This window comes from Anomalospiza imberbis, chromosome 9 (assembly GCF_031753505.1).
Source record: "Anomalospiza imberbis isolate Cuckoo-Finch-1a 21T00152 chromosome 9, ASM3175350v1, whole genome shotgun sequence".
In the NCBI taxonomy this organism is placed as follows: domain Eukaryota; kingdom Metazoa; phylum Chordata; class Aves; order Passeriformes; family Viduidae; genus Anomalospiza; species Anomalospiza imberbis.
The window spans coordinates 4,587,833-4,606,427 of record NC_089689.1 but is presented as its reverse complement, the minus strand read 5'-3'; the positions used below and the strand labels follow the sequence as shown (position 1 = coordinate 4,606,427).

At 38.9% G+C, this 18,595-nt stretch overlaps 1 protein-coding gene across 3 annotated transcripts in view; it reads right to left on the bottom strand.

The window, feature by feature from the left end:
- COP1 (COP1 E3 ubiquitin ligase) overlaps nucleotides 1-18,595 on the bottom strand; it is a 125,007-nt gene that overhangs the window by 101,722 nt on the left and 4,690 nt on the right. The window contains exons 1-6 of one of the 3 annotated variants that reach the window (XM_068199453.1): nucleotides 16,457-16,479; nucleotides 16,153-16,212; nucleotides 14,565-14,662; nucleotides 13,157-13,233; nucleotides 10,673-10,792; nucleotides 8,628-8,696 (exon numbers count right to left, since the gene is read on the bottom strand). In XM_068199453.1, the coding sequence (XP_068055554.1) occupies nucleotides 8,628-8,696; nucleotides 10,673-10,792; nucleotides 13,157-13,233; nucleotides 14,565-14,662; nucleotides 16,153-16,196 (408 nt within the window). In that variant the 5' untranslated portion in view covers nucleotides 16,197-16,212; nucleotides 16,457-16,479. Of the gene's footprint in view, nucleotides 1-8,627; nucleotides 8,697-10,672; nucleotides 10,793-13,156; nucleotides 13,234-14,564; nucleotides 14,663-16,152; nucleotides 16,213-16,456; nucleotides 16,480-18,595 lie in introns of those variants that run through there. The other 2 variants (XM_068199451.1, XM_068199452.1) reach the window with 2 other exon arrangements.

The window sequence follows — 18,595 nt, the reverse complement described above, 5'->3', positions numbered from 1 at the left end:
TGGATGTCAATCACAGAGACACACATTATTCAAAGTAATACTATTATGCTCCTCTAACATGTCTCAGGCAAGATGTAACTGGTTTGCAAACACAGAGTATAGAATGACAAAGTGGTCTAGGTTAGATGGGACCTTACAGATTATCTCATTCCACCCCCTGCCACAGGCAGGGACTCCTTCCATTAGACCAGGTTGCTCCAAGCCCTGTCCAACCTGGCCCTGAGCACTTCCAGGGATGGAGCAGCCACAGCTTCTCTGGGCACTCTGTGCCAGAGCCTCACCACCCTCACAGGGAAGAATTTCTTCCTAATATCTAAACCCACACTCTTTCACTTTCAAACCATTCCCACTTGTCCTGCCACAATTAGAAAAAACCACAATGAAAGACAATGATCACTTCACCCTTCAACTAAATACAAAATGCTTTGCTGAAAGGAATCAAGACTAATTCTCATCCCAGCTGTTAACCTGACACTTGCCAATTTAAACTGTCATTAAGTTTCTGGATTGGAAAAAACCTCTTTTGACCAGAGCAAGATTTGCTCCTGGCACTAAGCAAGCACCACATGGTATCAAGGTATCACTTCTTCCAAAGGTGTGATACTTACCTTGGATTACACCATAAACTCCAGTCTATTTGAGGGCTACACCTGAAAGTGTCAGAAGGAGACTTCCCCTCTCACCAGCCAACATTTCCTTTCCCTTCTTTGTGTCACATGTAATATCTTCCAGGTTTTTGGTCAGTCAGCAAGCTGGCTTCACTCACCTCAAGCAACTGAAGCCACAGACTTGACAACTGTTTACACCTAAGCAAGGGCATCATCTCCTTACCTGTTTATTCAGCAGCTATGCCCCACCCTAACACCCAGAGCCTAAACCCAGCCTTGCAGGGCCCAAACACACACACACTCCTCTAGGTGAAAGCTCCCGACATCAGCTCCAGAGCAAGTCTGGTTCACTGAGACACATAAATGTAATAAATACACAGAGAACTGGAAGTCCACCTGACTCTCCTCAGCTCCCAGTAAAAATTTACAGACAACCAGCAAGGTGGCCTGTGACCAGAAGCATTTGCTAAGTCCACTGAAAGCTTAAGCACAACACATTCTCCAAAGACAAAACAAATTTTTATACTTTCAACTTTACAACAGAATATTAAATTACCCAAATTCAAAGTTACTAGTTTGGCAAGACGATTACTCTTAGTGTGACATATTCCAAAGAATATCTGGCAAGCTACTCCCAAAGACTTATTCACTCAAGTGCTCAAGTTTGATCCTTTAAGAGGCAGAAGGTTCTGCTTCAACAAAAAGCACAATTTAAACCACTCTTATAGTAAAGCATTCCAAATATCTGTGTGCTCTGCATTAAATAGTCTACCATTTTAATTTTCCTTTTAAACACTAACAAAAGCTTCAGTCTCTGAAAACAGGAGAAGAAAGGGCTGCTGGGTCCACACCTATTTCTAACATGGCTGTTTCTTTGAATTAGATGACGTTAAAAATGTATTCTAATCTCTGTACTCTGAAGGTTTCACTTTACATTTAATTTGAGGCACAGACAGAAGAAGTTTAATGGTTTAGAACTAGACTGCCACAAATAATTTACAAATCACTACACCATAACAGATAACTCCATTTGCACTTTCGAAACCTGCAGCAGGAATAGCAGGTGGTGCTACAGCTCCCAGATTAGTGGCAAAGTTAAATAGCACTTGTACAGCATGGGTCCTGCCTGAACTCAGCTCTAGAAAATACCATTAGTCCCCCACATTCATAAATCCCATTTAAAAAGAAGTTACAAAACCACTTACAAGTTCCAAAATTACAGTGAGGAAGTCAGCTATTCTACAATGTACCGGCTCACAGCCAAACTGGACGTCTGAAAAATAACTGATAGTTGCTGCCATCACATAAACAGGATACTTTTTATAGGAACAAGAGTAGGGACTTTTTATTGGCCAGCTTTCATTAACTATTGCACACAGCCAAGAGCATGAGATTGGGTACTTTATTTACCAATTCTTCCTTCTAGTTACAACCTACCATAAACTTTCCCAACAGCAGCAACTCTAAAAAGCAGGCAAGAGTGTTTCGTGCTTGTTTTAGGAGGAGTCTTCTCATGCCATCAGCATAAAATCAATTAATGTCCACACTGAAATCTTGGTTTTTTTTGTATGTTAGTTGAAGTGTTTTAATCTATCAAAGACCTTAAATCAATCCACATTCATTCCAATTAAACTTTGAAAAATGAGACTAGTGATTTATAATTGCCAGCCTTTGAGGGACATTTAAGGAAAGCTAAATTAATTATAGTTCTTGCAGTATATTCAGATTTAAGGGCCCTTAATTTAATTTTCACTGCTGGGCACAGAAAGCAAGCCAAGTCCTGTCCCAGAGATGGGCAGAATCACACCTGGTAGACTTTGGATTAAGTCAGCAAAAGCACTTCCAACAAACACTGAAACGTACGCTTGGAGAGAAGCACTTCCTATAAGCTCTCTTTTCAGACACAGATGCTTTCCCAGAAATGAAAAGGCCAATATGGACAAGGAGAAGGTCCTTAATTCAGTGGTTCAACCTCAATTTCAACTCCAGTGAATGAACTACAATAAGCAGGTATGTAACATTCTGGTCCCATTGTTCATATATGCGCATATACACAAAAGAAATGCTACAATTTCAAAACATTTTTATAATCCTAGAAAAGGGATTTCAGATGTTCAAGAAGCTACCAAGAACTGACACAATGCTAAACACCAGGTCGTGGTCATTTTATTTTTGGTTGGCCATCTACTAACAAGCCTATCTGGGTAAAGCACTAAGGTTTCATCCTGGAGCTTCCTGTTTTTCCTGGAGCAAGGGCCCCTTGGGAGGCAGCAACTTCCTGCCTTGTGTTTGTACAGCACAGACAACAAGCAGTCTTCACTGGGTCTCCTGGTGCCAGTTCTAAGTGTTTGCAAAAAACTAAAAGCCCACCAGTGCCTCCAAGTGCCACAGACATAGCCTAGAAAAACACACAAGGGAAGGAGCCATAGACCCTTGACCAACTGTCTTTCCAATTCTAGAAAAAGCACAGAACAGCAGAGAACAAAAAAGAAAAAAAAACTTTTACTAGGAAAAGCAAAGAACAACACAAGTTATTTTCTACAGAAATACTGCAAAATCAGCAACACTATTCTAATAAGCAGCTTAAACAAAGCATCTGGATTCACACTTTTTGTAAGCTCACAGGCCATTTTATGTACAATAACACACCTTCCAGGCTCTGATCCAGACTCCCTGTGCAGTCATCACAACATACACCATAGATCCAGACAAACAGATGAGACTATTACCAGGGGGAACATCATTTTCCCAGACACACAAAGCCATTGCTCCAACCAGGATGAGGCAAAAATTACCACCTGAGGAGGATAAACCAGGTAATCACAGTAAATCAATCCCTAATTCTGTCCTGTAGCTTCATCCATCCAACATCAGAATCTTCCTACTTTCCTGTTCTTCCATCAAGTACTGGTTTAACAAACCACAGTGTAAACTTCACTATAACAGCTGAAACTTTTCTAAAGGTACCCAGTGAAATTAATTTCTATCTGTAGAATACAATACCTCAATGACAATGCACAGTAAGATCAGTTTCTCTCTCTGGAAGTCTTGTCTGTCTCTGGCTTTTCTTTCCACTATTGCTTTGGGATGCAGAGCCTTTTACAACATACAGGGCAACTGTGGCATGAAAGTCATCTTCAGACCTTAGAGAAATTTTAGTCTTATAAATTAATTGCAAATATCACTTATTTTGATAAAATACCTCTCTGTTACAATGCCTTTGCACAACTAGAAGCAGGTACAAGGCTTTTGTTAGTATGAAGACAAGAACACCTCAGCCTCCACAAATATCATTAGTGAAATACAGCATTCAAGCCTCTTAAACATGTGGACAGTCCATCTATAACACATTTATCTGCTGAGAATATTTCTTCTCTGATCAATACTTTCTCCAAATGATAAATGTTTCCTCACAACTGGGGAAGAGCTAATAGAAAGGCTTGAGAACATCCAGGCTGTTTAACACAGAATTCCCAAAGGTAGGAGAAGGGATTTGCCAGGCTGATAAAGTATGTTTCATATCTTGAATATTCCTCTCCCTCATTTACATCCTACAGTATGGAGGAAATATGCTCTGAAAGATTAGTGATAGGGTTTGATAGAAAAGCCTCATGAGATAAGGACACCTGAGGAAGGGAACAAAGCTGCCTAAACAATTAGACTAATTGCCTTAGAGTTTAATGTATCAGTAGTAGGTGCTTTCTTTGCAAGACCTCTCCAGTGCAGCAAGGAGAGCCAGCTGTATACACTGCTACCACTATGATAATTTTTAGTTTGCTGCTCACACACTCATTGTATCCTTGGGCTTCAGAGCTCACATCTCTCATTCAGTAACCTAGAAATGCAAATAGATTTAAATACCGGGTAAGTGCAGTGGATAGGGACCAGATTACTCTAGCTATAAATTCTCCTCAGCAGTCCTGAAATGTAATCAAGACCACATGACAACAAAAGAGCATGACTGATTCCTGGTTCTGTCACCTCCTCTTGCTTACTCATTAGTTCATCCATGTGTGAACACGCAGAACATAGGGCTTGACAGGTGATGTGATTAACACAGGGTAATGACATCCCCGGAGAATTCTTGCTTAGAATTCCCAGCCATTACCCCACAATAACTATTAAATCTTCTTATTTTTAGTATCTAACATTTGAGGGTGCAAAGAACAACGACGATTCTGAAATGCTGAGCAGGCACTCAGTGCCACAAGCCTGAGACACTTCAGGATTATTTCTCTGTCTCGGGATGTTTATCAGCTAAAAAACAGCCTTATGCATTAGCAAACATAAAAGAGGCTTTGTTTGTTAGACATGAGAGACTTAACATCACATTATTAGAAAGAAAAAATAAAAATGAAGCAATATCTGCCAAGGGAAACATGAATGTACCCAAAGAATAGCACCTGTGTAGAACTTGATTTGTGATACCAATCACCAAGCTCAGTATTCTCCTTCAGTAAGCAATGGTGCTGCTTGACAGAAATACCATCGGGTAGCTGAGCTAATAATATTTTAGCATAAATTATCTATATTATCTATATGGTCTTGTCTAACTGTTTGGAGACATTCAAATCCTGACCAGACAATTAGCAAGGCTTCTTCCTTAAAGTATTGAACATAAAAGTGGGGAGAATGAACTGATATAATCAGTTTTCTCACAACGTGTTCAAGATGAAATAACACGTGAACTTTAAAAATTAACAAAGTTAAATTTGCAAAAGCATTTATGCAACACACGTATGAAAGCAAGAATTTCAAAAATGTCACAGGCAGTTGCATTTGGTTTCCCTGGAAAATAGTAATAAACACCCATCACCGCCAAGATATAATATTTCATTATTAAACTTGACCTTCCAGACTTTTTGGGTCCTCAATATCAACAGAAGAGGACACTGGATTAAAAAAAAAAAAATGCAGAGTGTGCATTCAATTAACTGTGCACACATATGGAAAGGCACTCAGCCATGCTAAGTTTGCCTTAGGGACAGACATCCAACTGCTGTGAATGATCAATACATTCCTCCTCTCCAAAACTATCTGTTGTTTGTGTGAAAATGTATTTCTAAGCTTTAGCCATTTGTTTTCAATATTTTCTAAAGTAAGACTTTTTTTTTCCTATTATTTTGCCAAGGATTTGGTTTTTTTTGCCATATTGCTCTAGGTCAAAAAGAAAACAAAATACATAAACTTCAAAAGAAAAAGGGCTTGCAAGCACCTTTGTGCAAAAAACATGCAGTAAATTCCAGCTTGAAAGATCAACATTTTGAAAAGTTATGAAGAGATCAAAAAAGGATTTCTAATAGAAACAGCTGCAGGTGCTGAACCTCACATTTATCTTCTAGAGAAATTATGAGAAGGTGGCAAAGAGGCATTTGTCAAAAGACTTGACTGCACCAATATTCTGAAGTACAAGTCTAAAAGATAGTTTTCTTTTAGCTATGAACCCACTCCAATATGCTCAGAAGTCACCATTTCAATAGTGCAAGAGAAAAAAAAATCCATAACTTATGAATGAAGTAGGCAAGAAAGGTTACAGGTGGTTATTCATCTGCTTTGAACATGGGAAATACTATACAAGTACACTAACTGAGGCAGTATCTGTATTCACTTACAAAAGTACCTTAGTCCCTATGTAAGAACTTGCCGTATGTAGTAAATGAAACCTGTTCATAAAATCTTGCAATAAAGAGTATTCAAAGAGGCATATAAGGAAGCAAAGTTACCAAAAGTTCCATTAAATATTTAAGCCAAAAATTAGAAATAAGAACTCAGGCTCATACTTTAAAAAATCTTTATTTATTAAGAACTTATTTTTACAGCTATGGTTTTCTGAGTGAAATTACATTTACTCTGCAGCTATCTTTACTAAAACCAAGTCTGAATTAAGAAAGGAAAAAAGGTCATGTTCCTCCCCATAATAAGGCTGCTTGTGTGACTCACAATTATGTGCAATACATCATTGTTCCAGGGTCCACACATGTTCCTTGAGCTCAATTCTTAAACAGTCACCTCTCACAGCATCAAAAGAAACCACAGTGAACTTCAGAAGCTCTGATAACCTTTACTGCATTATTAATATGGTCATTTAACCGCCCTTCTCACCTTCCAAGCCACCCTCTCAGGCTTTCTGCAGTCTGGATACATCACCACTGTCTTAACCCAAACAGTAACTCCTCTGTTATCCCCACAAAAGTCCCTCCAGAAAGGGATGCTTGCCACAAGCTCCACCAGCTACAGGGAGGACCTTGTCACTTACCAAAAAGGAATTTACTCTATGTGTAAACTGACTGCCCAAGACAGATTTTAATATGCAAAACATCCTAAGGACTGGTCTGTATTTTGCGGGCATCTACCCACTGATTTTTTTTTTTTTTTACCCTTATCAAGTGAGAGCAAAGGCTGCTACAAGTCTGACAAGTCCTCATTTCACTCAAAATAAATGGCAAGGCCAGACACTAAGCTCTGGGGCAAGGACAGAACTGACAGGCCTGCACAGAAGTCTTTGGAGATGTGACAGTCTGCATTTCACACTGGAATATAAAGGGGGGACAAAATAACAGAGGAAGTCTTGGCAACAGAGGGAATACATAAACAGGGACATGGAGGATCTGAAATAAACTATATTGTCCCAATTGCCTTCAGGATGTGCTGAAGGCTGTTTTCAGAGATCTACAGTAAAAATTAAGTTTCTTAAGCCTTAAAAGGAGATGTTATTCTTTAAAAATTATTACTAAACCCAAAGAGATAGAGATACAGAAGCAGATGGGATGGGAAAGGTTTCCCAGGTTACTGAAACTCACAGAATCAAGGCTGAAAGAGACCTTCAAGATTATCTAGTCCAACCACCACCCCAGCACCACCATACTAACCCCTAAACCTTACTCCCCAGTCCATATCCAGATGCCTTTTGGACATTTGAGACTGTGACTCCACCAGCTCCCTGGGCAATTTACTCCAATACCTGGCCACTCTTTCAGTGAAAAAATGTTTTTCTAGTATCTAATGTGAACCTCTTCTGCTGCAACTTGTGGCCATTTCCCCTCATCTTTTCACCTGAGATATTGCAGAAGAGCCTGACTCTCCCCACCACCACAACCTCCTGTCAGATAGAGCAATAACCCCACTGAGGCTCCTTTCCTCCAGACTAAACAACCCCAGCTCCCTGAGCTGCCCTTATAAGATGCTTTCCAGACCCTTCACCAGCTCTCTTGCCCTTCTTTGGACTTTCCACAGCCCTTGTTGGTTTTGGCCATGGATATCTGTTGGTGGACAGACTCCAGACTTGCTTTGGAATGATTCCATAACCGGACCCTCAATCCATTCTGGACAAGGTTTCTTACACCCATACATGATTTCAAGTTTGACCTTATAGTCACACTGTTGGGTCTTCTGTTCTTCACATCTTTTCTCAGAAACCATGGACCACAAGAGAGCTCGTCCTTCTACTGTTTTCATGATCATTTTTCTAGGTTTCTGGCCTATTTGTGGTATTAGGGTTTATGCACTGCATGACCTTATAAAGGAAGAGTCCCAAACCATGTGTATCTGATTATAGAACACTCTCATATTCCTTGAGACACTCACTTTAGGACAAATAAGGAAGAAGTACAGAATATTAATTCTTTTATGTCACCACATTAGTCATGCTATTTCATAAACTACAGGAAAAAACTTGGTAGTGAAAATTATTTTACTCCTTCCCAATCTTTGATTTTTTTCTGTGTTGGGAAAACAATCTTCTTTCAAGAAACTGATGTTCATTTACACCAAGGAGTCTCTGTATTCCCACATGCTTCACCAGCTTGAGATGAGAAGGCAAATGATTAAAAACTGAAGCTGTCATACATAAAGAGATTAATTTTCCTTCAAACCCATGTGTCTGCTGTCTGAGATTCCCCCCAACACGCCTTGAGTAATTCTTTGTGGAAATAATGCCAGGCTAACACATCACTTCAACAGAAATGCACCGGGAGAAAGCAGCAGACAGCACCTCAACAACTGAAACACAAAGCAAGTTACCTCTCGTTTGTTTCTCCTGGCAACTTTAAGGAACTCCATAAGGATCTGCAATTGGGCAGCATGGGACTCCTGCAACACAGCAAATAAGGAAGTGTAACTCTTCCATGTACCTCAAGAGAAACAAATACTCATTTTACACACAGAAATCCACACAGCACAGAAACTACTTTCACTTAGAGGTTACCAAGAGAAAAATAGCTTAAGGAGGTTTTTAAAATGGTAGTTTTACTTTATCTCACAGGTCTTAAAGTTCTGTTTGGTTCACAACGAGTTTTTACGTGAAGGCAACAGTCCTTGTAAGAGTTCTTTCTTATAAGTTGAAATGCTTCTTTTTTCTTTGGCTACTGCACCTGAAATAGATTTTGGAATACAGGTTCCTCACAGACTCTCCTTCTACCCTGGAAGATCCTTAGCATCCACTTCATGATCAACATACTAAAGGATGAAGTATTTATATTAAAAAAAAACCTACCCCAAAACTTACATTTATGCTTATGTAAAAGTTACTGCTGAAGATTTCTCCAGAGTGAAAGACAACGATAAAGTCACTGATGAAACTAAACCATTCCTTTCTAATATTTTTCATAACAGGTTATTTACCTCAGCCATCAGCACAGTATTTTCACCCAAACTGGCCAAGAACTTGACAGGGCAAGATAAAGAGAACCACAAGAGGAAAAAGAACAAAGATCTATATAACAGCACTAATACAGCCCTAATCACAGCCCAGCATTCCAAGTCTTATTTTCACAACCTATTGAAATATTTATTATTAAAGGATTGTGAACATACAGTCAAAAATAATCAAGACATAAGAGCACCCAAAATCCAGGAAAGGATGAAGGGATAGGGAAAGACATTGAATGCAAAAATACTACTTTTCTACAGTTATTTTTCTACTCCCATGATCTGACAATAATAAGAGTGAAGTAAGTAAAGCTAGACAAGAAAAATGCTTTAAAATTATTCTTTAAATGTCAGGTGTGGTTTCACTTTTTAGGCTTAGCATCCTTAGAATATAGTCATACTCAGAAATACTTATACACTCAGTCATATGCCAACTTTGCTTCAGATCTGTCACAAATTATACAAAAAGGTTTACAGAGAAAAAAAGTTTTATTCTCTTTTTCTCCAACAAAACTTCAATGACCCACAATAAACTTATTCACAAGTCCCCATGCAATATGGCAACATAACAGTTCTGCTGATAGTCAAGCATTTTTTGGGGTTAGTTTCTTTCCATCAGAACCACAAGTTGTAAATATTGATTCTGTAGGAGTGCATAAGTTAACATAGTCCCAGTACAACTTTTCCTCACCTGTTTTAGAGCACTGACAAAATCCACCCTCCTACTCAAAGTTCACTGGGTCAAATTCTGTAATACTCCAGTCTAATTTATAAGGTCTGGTTCTCCTAACTTGAAATGAACAGCATGGAATGGCCAAATACACAGAGAACTATTCCAAACCAACTACATTTTAATTAAATCAAAGGAACAGCTTGCTTCATATTGGCTAAATCTTCAAACCAGCTTCATAAACAAGACATCTGAACTTTTCTTTCACACATTAAATACTGAAAAAGCCTTCAGGAAAGGTGGTCATTCAGATTCCATCGGTTCCAGAACAAACTAAAGGGTGTGATTCTATTCACATGCTCATTGTGTTTATTCTTTAACCTATATTCTGGATTTCTTCATGCTTATTACTAAGAAAGATCTGACATTTACTTGTGCAACAGACAATTAGCAAACTTCTTCACGTGCTTTTCTGTGTTCTGTGAGTCATTTTCTCTTATCCTTTTCTGTTTTCCCTGCTTGTTTATACAACCCTGCCACCAACAGCATTATAAGCATGTTATGGGCATCACAGCTGAAATGTTACTCCACTACAAAGGTCAGCAAAACAGTCACCTTTTAAGCACCAAAACACAAGAGAAAACACTGAGCAATTAATTCACCAACAGAATCTTGCTTCCAGGAAAAGGTATCCAAAGAAAAAAGTTCTAAATACACAGTGTTCATTTAAATAAGAGAAATTTCTTACTGCTTCCAACTGCTTCTTCTTTTGCACCAGCAGCTCCAGCATCAGGTTGACATTGGCTAAGTCAAGATTGTCTTGATCAGTTCCCAACAAATCTTGAATTATCTGCCACCTGTGGCCATTCTAAAAAGAGAACAAGAGATGCGGAAGAGATGGCGAGTCCAAGCCATCCAGGGCTACATAAGCCATTTAACAACAGCTATTAAAAGCAACACAGCAATATTTCATCTCTTCATAAAATTGCAACCCAGTTTTCACGTATCTAGATTCCCAATTCTGCCATGTGTGCAGGATATGGCTCCTCTGACCTACTGTGGAACTTCTTATCTTATTTGGAATATATTTGTGCTTCATGAAAGCATATTTGCTGCTGCTGCTGGGAAAAGATTATTTCACAGCAACAATTTTATCTGATTTGTGCCCCAGCTTCTGAGAACATGTTTCTTTGGAGAGAATAAAAACCCTCCGCATTTATCCAAGCTTAGATGGATTACATCTGAAATACTGTTATGCACCAATACCTTTTAATTTTTTAAATACCAAGTAATAGGTAAAACCCTCATGCTAAACTCAAACCAAAGAGGGTAGTATCAGCTCATTTTTTCTACTGTCACCTCTCATATTACTCCTCCTAAGTGTAAGGGAAATGTGCAAGATGGGAATAAGATGGAACTCATCAGGTTGATCTCATTTAAACTGCTTGGAGCTGTGTGGGACTCCTCAAAGGACCAAAATACTACTATACAGCCCATTCTTCCCTGAAGGCTATTTTCTCTTCTTCTTATCAATAAGAAAAAAAAAAGGTATATTTAAGCACAGGAAAACCCAAATAATAGGTTAATGCTAGCACAGCCTTACACCAAAAAGCCTCAGGAACCAACAGGAACAGCTGAAAGGTCTAAAGAACATCTAAGAAACAAAGCTGGATTAAAAAAATCCTGTCCTAGAAAAGCTGACATTAAATCAATTTATTTAAATTGGCAAGAACTAGAAATACCATCCAGTCTAAATCAGATATTTTCTCAAGGGCTGTAGCCTTTTTGTATTAAGTACACTAAGAAAAATAAAATATACAACATCCATGTAGAATACACAACTTTTCATACAGTGCTCAACAGAACCTATGGAAACTACTCAGGCCAAAAACTCAATTTCATTCTGGAGTAACTGGGAAAAAACCCACGATTTTTAAGCAAGTGAACAGGATTTGAGACACATTTTAACAGACTAATGCACTACTTAATTGTACTACTGCTAAACTACTCAATGTTCAAACATGCTTTAACATGATTCCTTAATGAGACCATGACTATTGCATTTGCTGCAATGTGTCCTGGATGACTTCCCTAAATACCAAAAGTAATACAAGGCACATTAAAGAAGGGGCACAGGAGCAACATTACTCTTTTGATAGATGTCTGTAGTTTTTATTTGCTGCCAAAATGTAAAAACAACACTGTTTTGGGCATGAAGTCATGGTAGATTGTCCAATTATCGATAGTTATCAAAAACAGGTGCAACTACAAGCATAGCTTTCAAAGAGTAAAACCAATTTCCAAGAAGCTACTGTACATGTCTTCAGGTCAGTTGTGTGCACTTCAAACCTTATCTGGTTTATGCATATTTTATATTAAACATGGTATATGCATATTTTATAATGAATATAAACTGAGTAAACCAATGAATCTTTAAAGAATGCTCTTTTCAAACACTGACAGCACCAGCTTCTGCAACACAGCCCTTTAATTAATACCTTTTTAATCTGACTTTTAAAAACAGGTGCTCCATGATTTTTAATATTATTTTGCCATTTTATTTATGAATTACAAAAGACAAGGATGTCAGACATAGCAGGACAAATATGCAAGTTTTTTGGCTCATGTCATGTATTATTTTTGATCTTAATGCACAAGAGCATCCTCAGGTGCTATGGAGAGGTCCTGATGAACTGAGGATAGAGATCCTGCTCTGATTCTGTGACATGAAGCAAGTCCAGAAGATATCCAGGCAGTTTTATGTGGCATCTGAACCAGAATACCAGCCTCCAAATGTATCTATCTTTCTCCCTCTTGTGGTTGGTATCAGCATTCCTCCAGTCTCCTGATGGAACACAGCTTCTCACATGTGATCAGACAAGCCCCTTCTAATCATTCACTGCTCTCATTGTAGCTGTAAATTCCAACACTCCACAAAAATTATTACCTTTAAACAAGTGTACTTCCATGGGCAGTTTCCCAGGTTATATGCAATACAACAAAGGACACTTGCCTATGCTAACACAGCTTCTCTCTACACATACTGCTGGTGGGAAGAACAGGAGTTAAACAAGGTAGAGGGGATCTACTGCCACTGATATTGGTATTATTCCCTCTTAAAGCAAGTGAAAGCACCAGCTCAACAGTGCAATCTCTTGCCAGTTAAGTCATGTAATTACAAATGCTGCACAGAATCATTAAAGAAATATAAAGTAAAAAAGTTGGAACATACGGTGCTACTCACTGAATGGTCCAGTTTGAGTCTTTTCTCCTCAGATCTTTGCTTCTGTTTAAGAATTAATTCATTAACTAAAAAAACATAAATAAGATGTCAAAGAGAAGGATTTAAACTTCACCAAACTAGTATGTAAGATTCTACCTCAATATATTTACTTTAGTAACTAATTCCACAGTAAGACAGTTTTTGGTAATTAAAACAGGAGAAGATGTCTACACTTTTTTCCCTTACCACTTTATTCCTTGGTGTACTTTTGTGACATATATAAAGATTTTTTAAAAAATCATCATACAAAGCCTACACATTCTCCAGATTGATTCACTTCCTTTTCTTAAACACCCACAGTTCCTTGAGAAAGTTTTTCAACTCCAAGGTAAAAGCATATCACAGAAGAGCATGAGGGAGATAAATCAAGTAATGTTCTATTATAGGCCAAAAAAATAAGCATAGCTGAATAGAACAACTTTTTCCTTGAATCATCATGTGCATGTCTAAAGATACATTTTTGCTATAATTTAATTTTACGCCAATCTAGAGAATGCAAAGAGAAAGATAACATTAACCCTTTGCACACATATACACACAAGCTCTTCCCCCTCCAACACATACCTCAAATCCCTGGACACAGAAATGTGGAAACACTCTTTGGCCCACCATGTACTCCAAGACCTGCCCCAGCACTATCTTCAGCACAACATAATTAGGTCTAAATCAGGACGCCCATTTCTGAACCACTCCTTGGCTACTGCAGCTTTTCAGACATTTATTATTAAATCAGTATTCTCAGCACATGAAATCAACATTTGCTCTAATTTGGTATTTCACACTGCAGTGTGTTTCCTTTAGTATTTTCTCCACAAAACTAAGTTTTAAACTTTATTTCCACCTTGCAACATGTACTCCCTCTTTAAGAGGCAATTAGGACTGCATGTAGGTATATGTATGAATATTTTCTCTGTATCTAATTTACACCTACATCCATCATATGGGCCTCACTACTGCAGCCAAAATAGCACAGTATCTAATACAGCCTCCACCCTTTCAGTGTCCAAGCTTTGTAAACAGGGCATGTTCTTCATTATGAGGCAGACAAGAGTGCAAGAAAATAAAAGTAAAGAGATTCACATCCCTAGCTGTAAGAAAAACAGCTTTGCTTTTCATAGGATGGAAACAGCAGCAAGTTAATCTCACTACTGTCACTAAGCACACAGAACTGCTGGAGGCAGTGCAGTATTAACAATTTATAGTACTAACCTTTTTTATATAAAAATGACAACCAAGGGGCTGCTATTTGGATTTTATTTTCAACATCCAGAAGACTGTAAGTTACAGGACAAATTTACAAGTGCCTGCCTTCCTTAACAACCAAGATGTTTCTCATGCAAGCAAGCCTAAAGCTCACCTAAGAAGTTGGGATAAAGATGATCTATGTTGTCCACAACATAGTTGCATTTGGGACATCTGTTATTGTCCTCCAGGCTCTGGTGAATACATTTATAGCTGTTCAAAACCAAAAAACAAGAAACAAACCAAGTGAGCTCACATGAAGGAACAAAACATAAACACAAGGTAAATAATATCAGCCTTGGGCAAGGTGCACTGTTTGTGTTGCCATCTAACAGCTGTGCTGCCAAGAACCTACAGTGGAGTCAAAATGTTCCAGTGTTTGAACCCAGAGTGTGCTACAGCAGAAAGCAAAGGTTTCTGGCATGGATTACAAAATTTAGTCAAGTACTTCACTCTTATTTCCCTGAGGATTACTGCAATGTGGATACTCCAGCCACAACAGCATCTCAAATTCATGCTCCCCACCACTTCCACAGGCAGAGGAGGTAGCAAACAGATTGAATTACTCAGAAGCAACTCTTCTAGATTAGCTGAATACTTTGCAATCAACATTAAAAGCATTTCAGGTAATTGAGCAGAGGAAACACCTTCACCAACTTCTCATATTTCCCCCCACATCTGCTTTTCTCACTATCAGTGACTTCAGAGGTGTTCACTCATTAATTGAGGGACAGAGGAACAAGAACATGCACCTGAGCATCAGGTTTAAGCATCTCACTAAGAACCTGCTTGAGATCAGCTCCTGGTAGAGACACCAGACAGTAGTGTTGCTCCACTCCTCCTAAATAAAGGCATTTCAGTGCTTCTCATCTTGAACCTCTAAAAAGTTACAGGTCACAGCAATAGAGTGTTACCACAGAGGGCACAAAATTCGCTGTTATCTGTTGCAAATCAAAACTCTTCTGAGAGTTACCTGAATCTGCTGCTTGAGAAAGTACTTCCTACTACCATATTATTACTTCTTACAAGGTTTATTTCTAATTAGCAGATGCCATAGGAGTATAACATAGACAAGACACTATAGGACATCATGGTTCAACATTTATACCAATCCCTAGAGAAAGGAGAAGTAGCAAGTGGTTCCAGAAATGCCCCTAGAGGGTTCTTGAACTTCTCCATGAAACATTTGCTCCTCATGACATCCAGAGATAACACACTAAAAAGTAAGTGGGGCCAGGCCAATTCAATACGACAGGAAAGCCTGAAGCATATCCTCTCTTACAAGGTTTAAAATAATTGCAATATACAATGTACAAGCCACTTCAAACTGTGCACAGTCTTGCACAAAGGCAAGCAGGAGCTGCCAACATTGCTCTCAACACCTCTATAGAGGTGATGCCAATAAAGGTAAATTAACTGTTCTGACTCTGGATAGTGGGTGTTACTAGCAGTTTATGAACATTCTGTTTCTTTACAGAGGAAATATGGTGGCACAGCACTATTTGTTAAAGATACTTGGATTTTTTTCTTTTTAATTTTAACAGGTACTCATCTTTTAAAAATTTATTTCTACCTCCTCCTTCAGTGTAGGGACAGAAGACAGAAAAGAAACAAGCTCAGAATGAAAGAGAACAACAGCAACACCTGTCTGCACATGCTGTAAGGGATGGACATTTTATGCAATACAAGAAACCAAATATTACCAGAAGCTGTGTCCACATTTTGTCATGTAGGCTTCCTCAATCATATCAAAACAGATGGGGCTGAAAACAAAGCAAAACAAAAATCAGAAAGATGTCTTTTTTATGTTAAGATACGAAGAACAGTATTATTAACTCAAAGCAAACATCTAATTATGCTCGGGTAATAATCTCCTATATGTAAAATGAAAGGATATACTAGTACAACAGCAACCAAACAGTATAAAGATCAAAAGGGCAATCCACAGGTCTTTGAACTCTGAATGATACTGCAGTTTGCTACAATTAGAAACCAGTAAGTGTTCACCCTTAAGCTTTTAACACCTGCAGACAAGACAAACCAAGCCAGAGAATCTTCAACAAGCAAGGCTGCAGAAGAATCTTCTAACTATCTGTACTAGGGTTGAAACAAAATGTAAAAAACCCTGATTTTTTTACATGAATAGACAATGTATTTATAAATTATACCAAAACTAGTCTCTCCTTTTTTTTCAGACACTAGCTATCTACAATTTTTAAAGAGGCAGAGCAGATCAGAAATAGCAATGATGTCATGAGAACAAGGACTAATAAATGGGTGGAGAAGGAGCAAACGAGGGGGTGTGCCTGCAGGAGAGAAGGATGAAACCAACAGGCAGCAGGTGATACCAAGCCTAAGATGGGAAAGGTAGAATAACTAGTTAGTGACCAGAGCACAGCCAGCTCCCTGCGAGGGATCACCAAGAACCAAGCAGGGACCTGAAGAGAAGGATGTGCAAGCAAGCAGTGCTCCACGGGAACCTGAGCACAACAAGAGACAGGAATCCAGTGAGATGGGCAGTGGAAGAAGTCTGGCTCCTCTGTCTGGGACATGTTTGAAAGGAAAATGAAACACAAATGAAAGAAGAGGAAAGCTGCATCCATCGTACTTCCAGTGACTCCTGTGGCTGCTCTCCCTGAAGACTGGTGGGATTTGCTGTCACATACACATTCACCTCCAGGACTTGGCCAGCTATCCAGCAAGATGGCATGGGCAGCAACATCACAATTCTGCACATAACACATGGATCGGCTGTGTAACAACCTTCAGCTTGTTTTCAATGCCTTACAGAGATCCAAACGCTCTCCTCTCACTCCCTCAAGTCCACAACAATCTCAGTTCCGAGAGCCTTTCACCAGCACTTGTTTTCTTCAGAAACAGCCTCCTCCCACCTTCTGCCAACAAGACAGTTCTCACCGAACGAGCTGTTAATAAACTGTTAACAACTTCTGCAAAGCAGGAAATCTTTTTTGCATCCAAAACCCAGATCAGACTGAAAAAAGCAATGCTTGTCTGAGCAGGGGAGGGGAGCATCTCCACAGAAAGCATTCCCCCATTCTGTAATCTATTTTAGAGTATACTACCATATACTCTATATACGTACAGTTGTTAACCCATTAGAAAACAAATCTTAACAAAAACAGGAGAAAGGAAACACCTCTTAAATACTTTTTAAGCACACAGAGGTGAAGTTGTGGCCCCTGCTAATGCAAGCCCCTGCTCTGAATCACCATACTAGAAAACATAGCTGTCATGAAAGGTTTGTCCAGCCTAACGTACAAGCCAGGTTATCCTAAATATTCCACCAAATCACCCGTACAAACACAACATAAAGGCAAACGAATCAAACCAGAATGCTACTCTCTGAACCAACTGAGCCATCTCAAACGAGGCCTCAAGAATAATTAATATACATCTGTCCCTCTTCCACCCTGACAGACCTTTTTCTACACTTGTCTTGAGTAGCACCAACTTCAGGAGTCCAAGTCACTTTTTTCAAGTTATTTACTTTCAAGTCACTGTTTAGTCAGAATAAATCACAAGCAAACTCAGCCAGCATGGGCTGATTATTAGCAGGAGAATAAGGCATCTCTGAATTCTGTTAGCTGGACTTTAAAAGAGGAAGTCAAAGACTTAGGGTTAGATGGGGATCTAAGGGTAGTTTCTCCCCACTGGCACTGGTGATGAACAGTTTAACTTCTTCACCACCTTCTATTCACACTGTATAACTGAGGTATATGCTCTGTCATGCTAGAAACTACTATTCCCCACAGGGCCAGAGGTGATGCTCCTAATGCCCTGCAGCAATCAACAACACTGTAATGCTCCTCTGTCTGCAGAAGAACATCACAAATTAGACCTAAAATAGGAAGATTACCTCCTAACATGCCAGTCACACGAGATCACTGTTCCCACACTACTCCTTCATACCAGTTTGACTGGAGAAGTGACAGAGCCAAAACAGTTGGGAAAAAACAGAGACAACAAATAGAGCTATTCAGCACCAGGGACATCATTTAAGGTGCTGAACTTTCCATTATGAACTGTTTCCCCTGAAATGCTCCCTGATTTACAAGTGGAAACAAGATTGATACATTTTAATACATTCTGAAGCCAAGCTGACTGCAACACATGAAAGTTGCTACG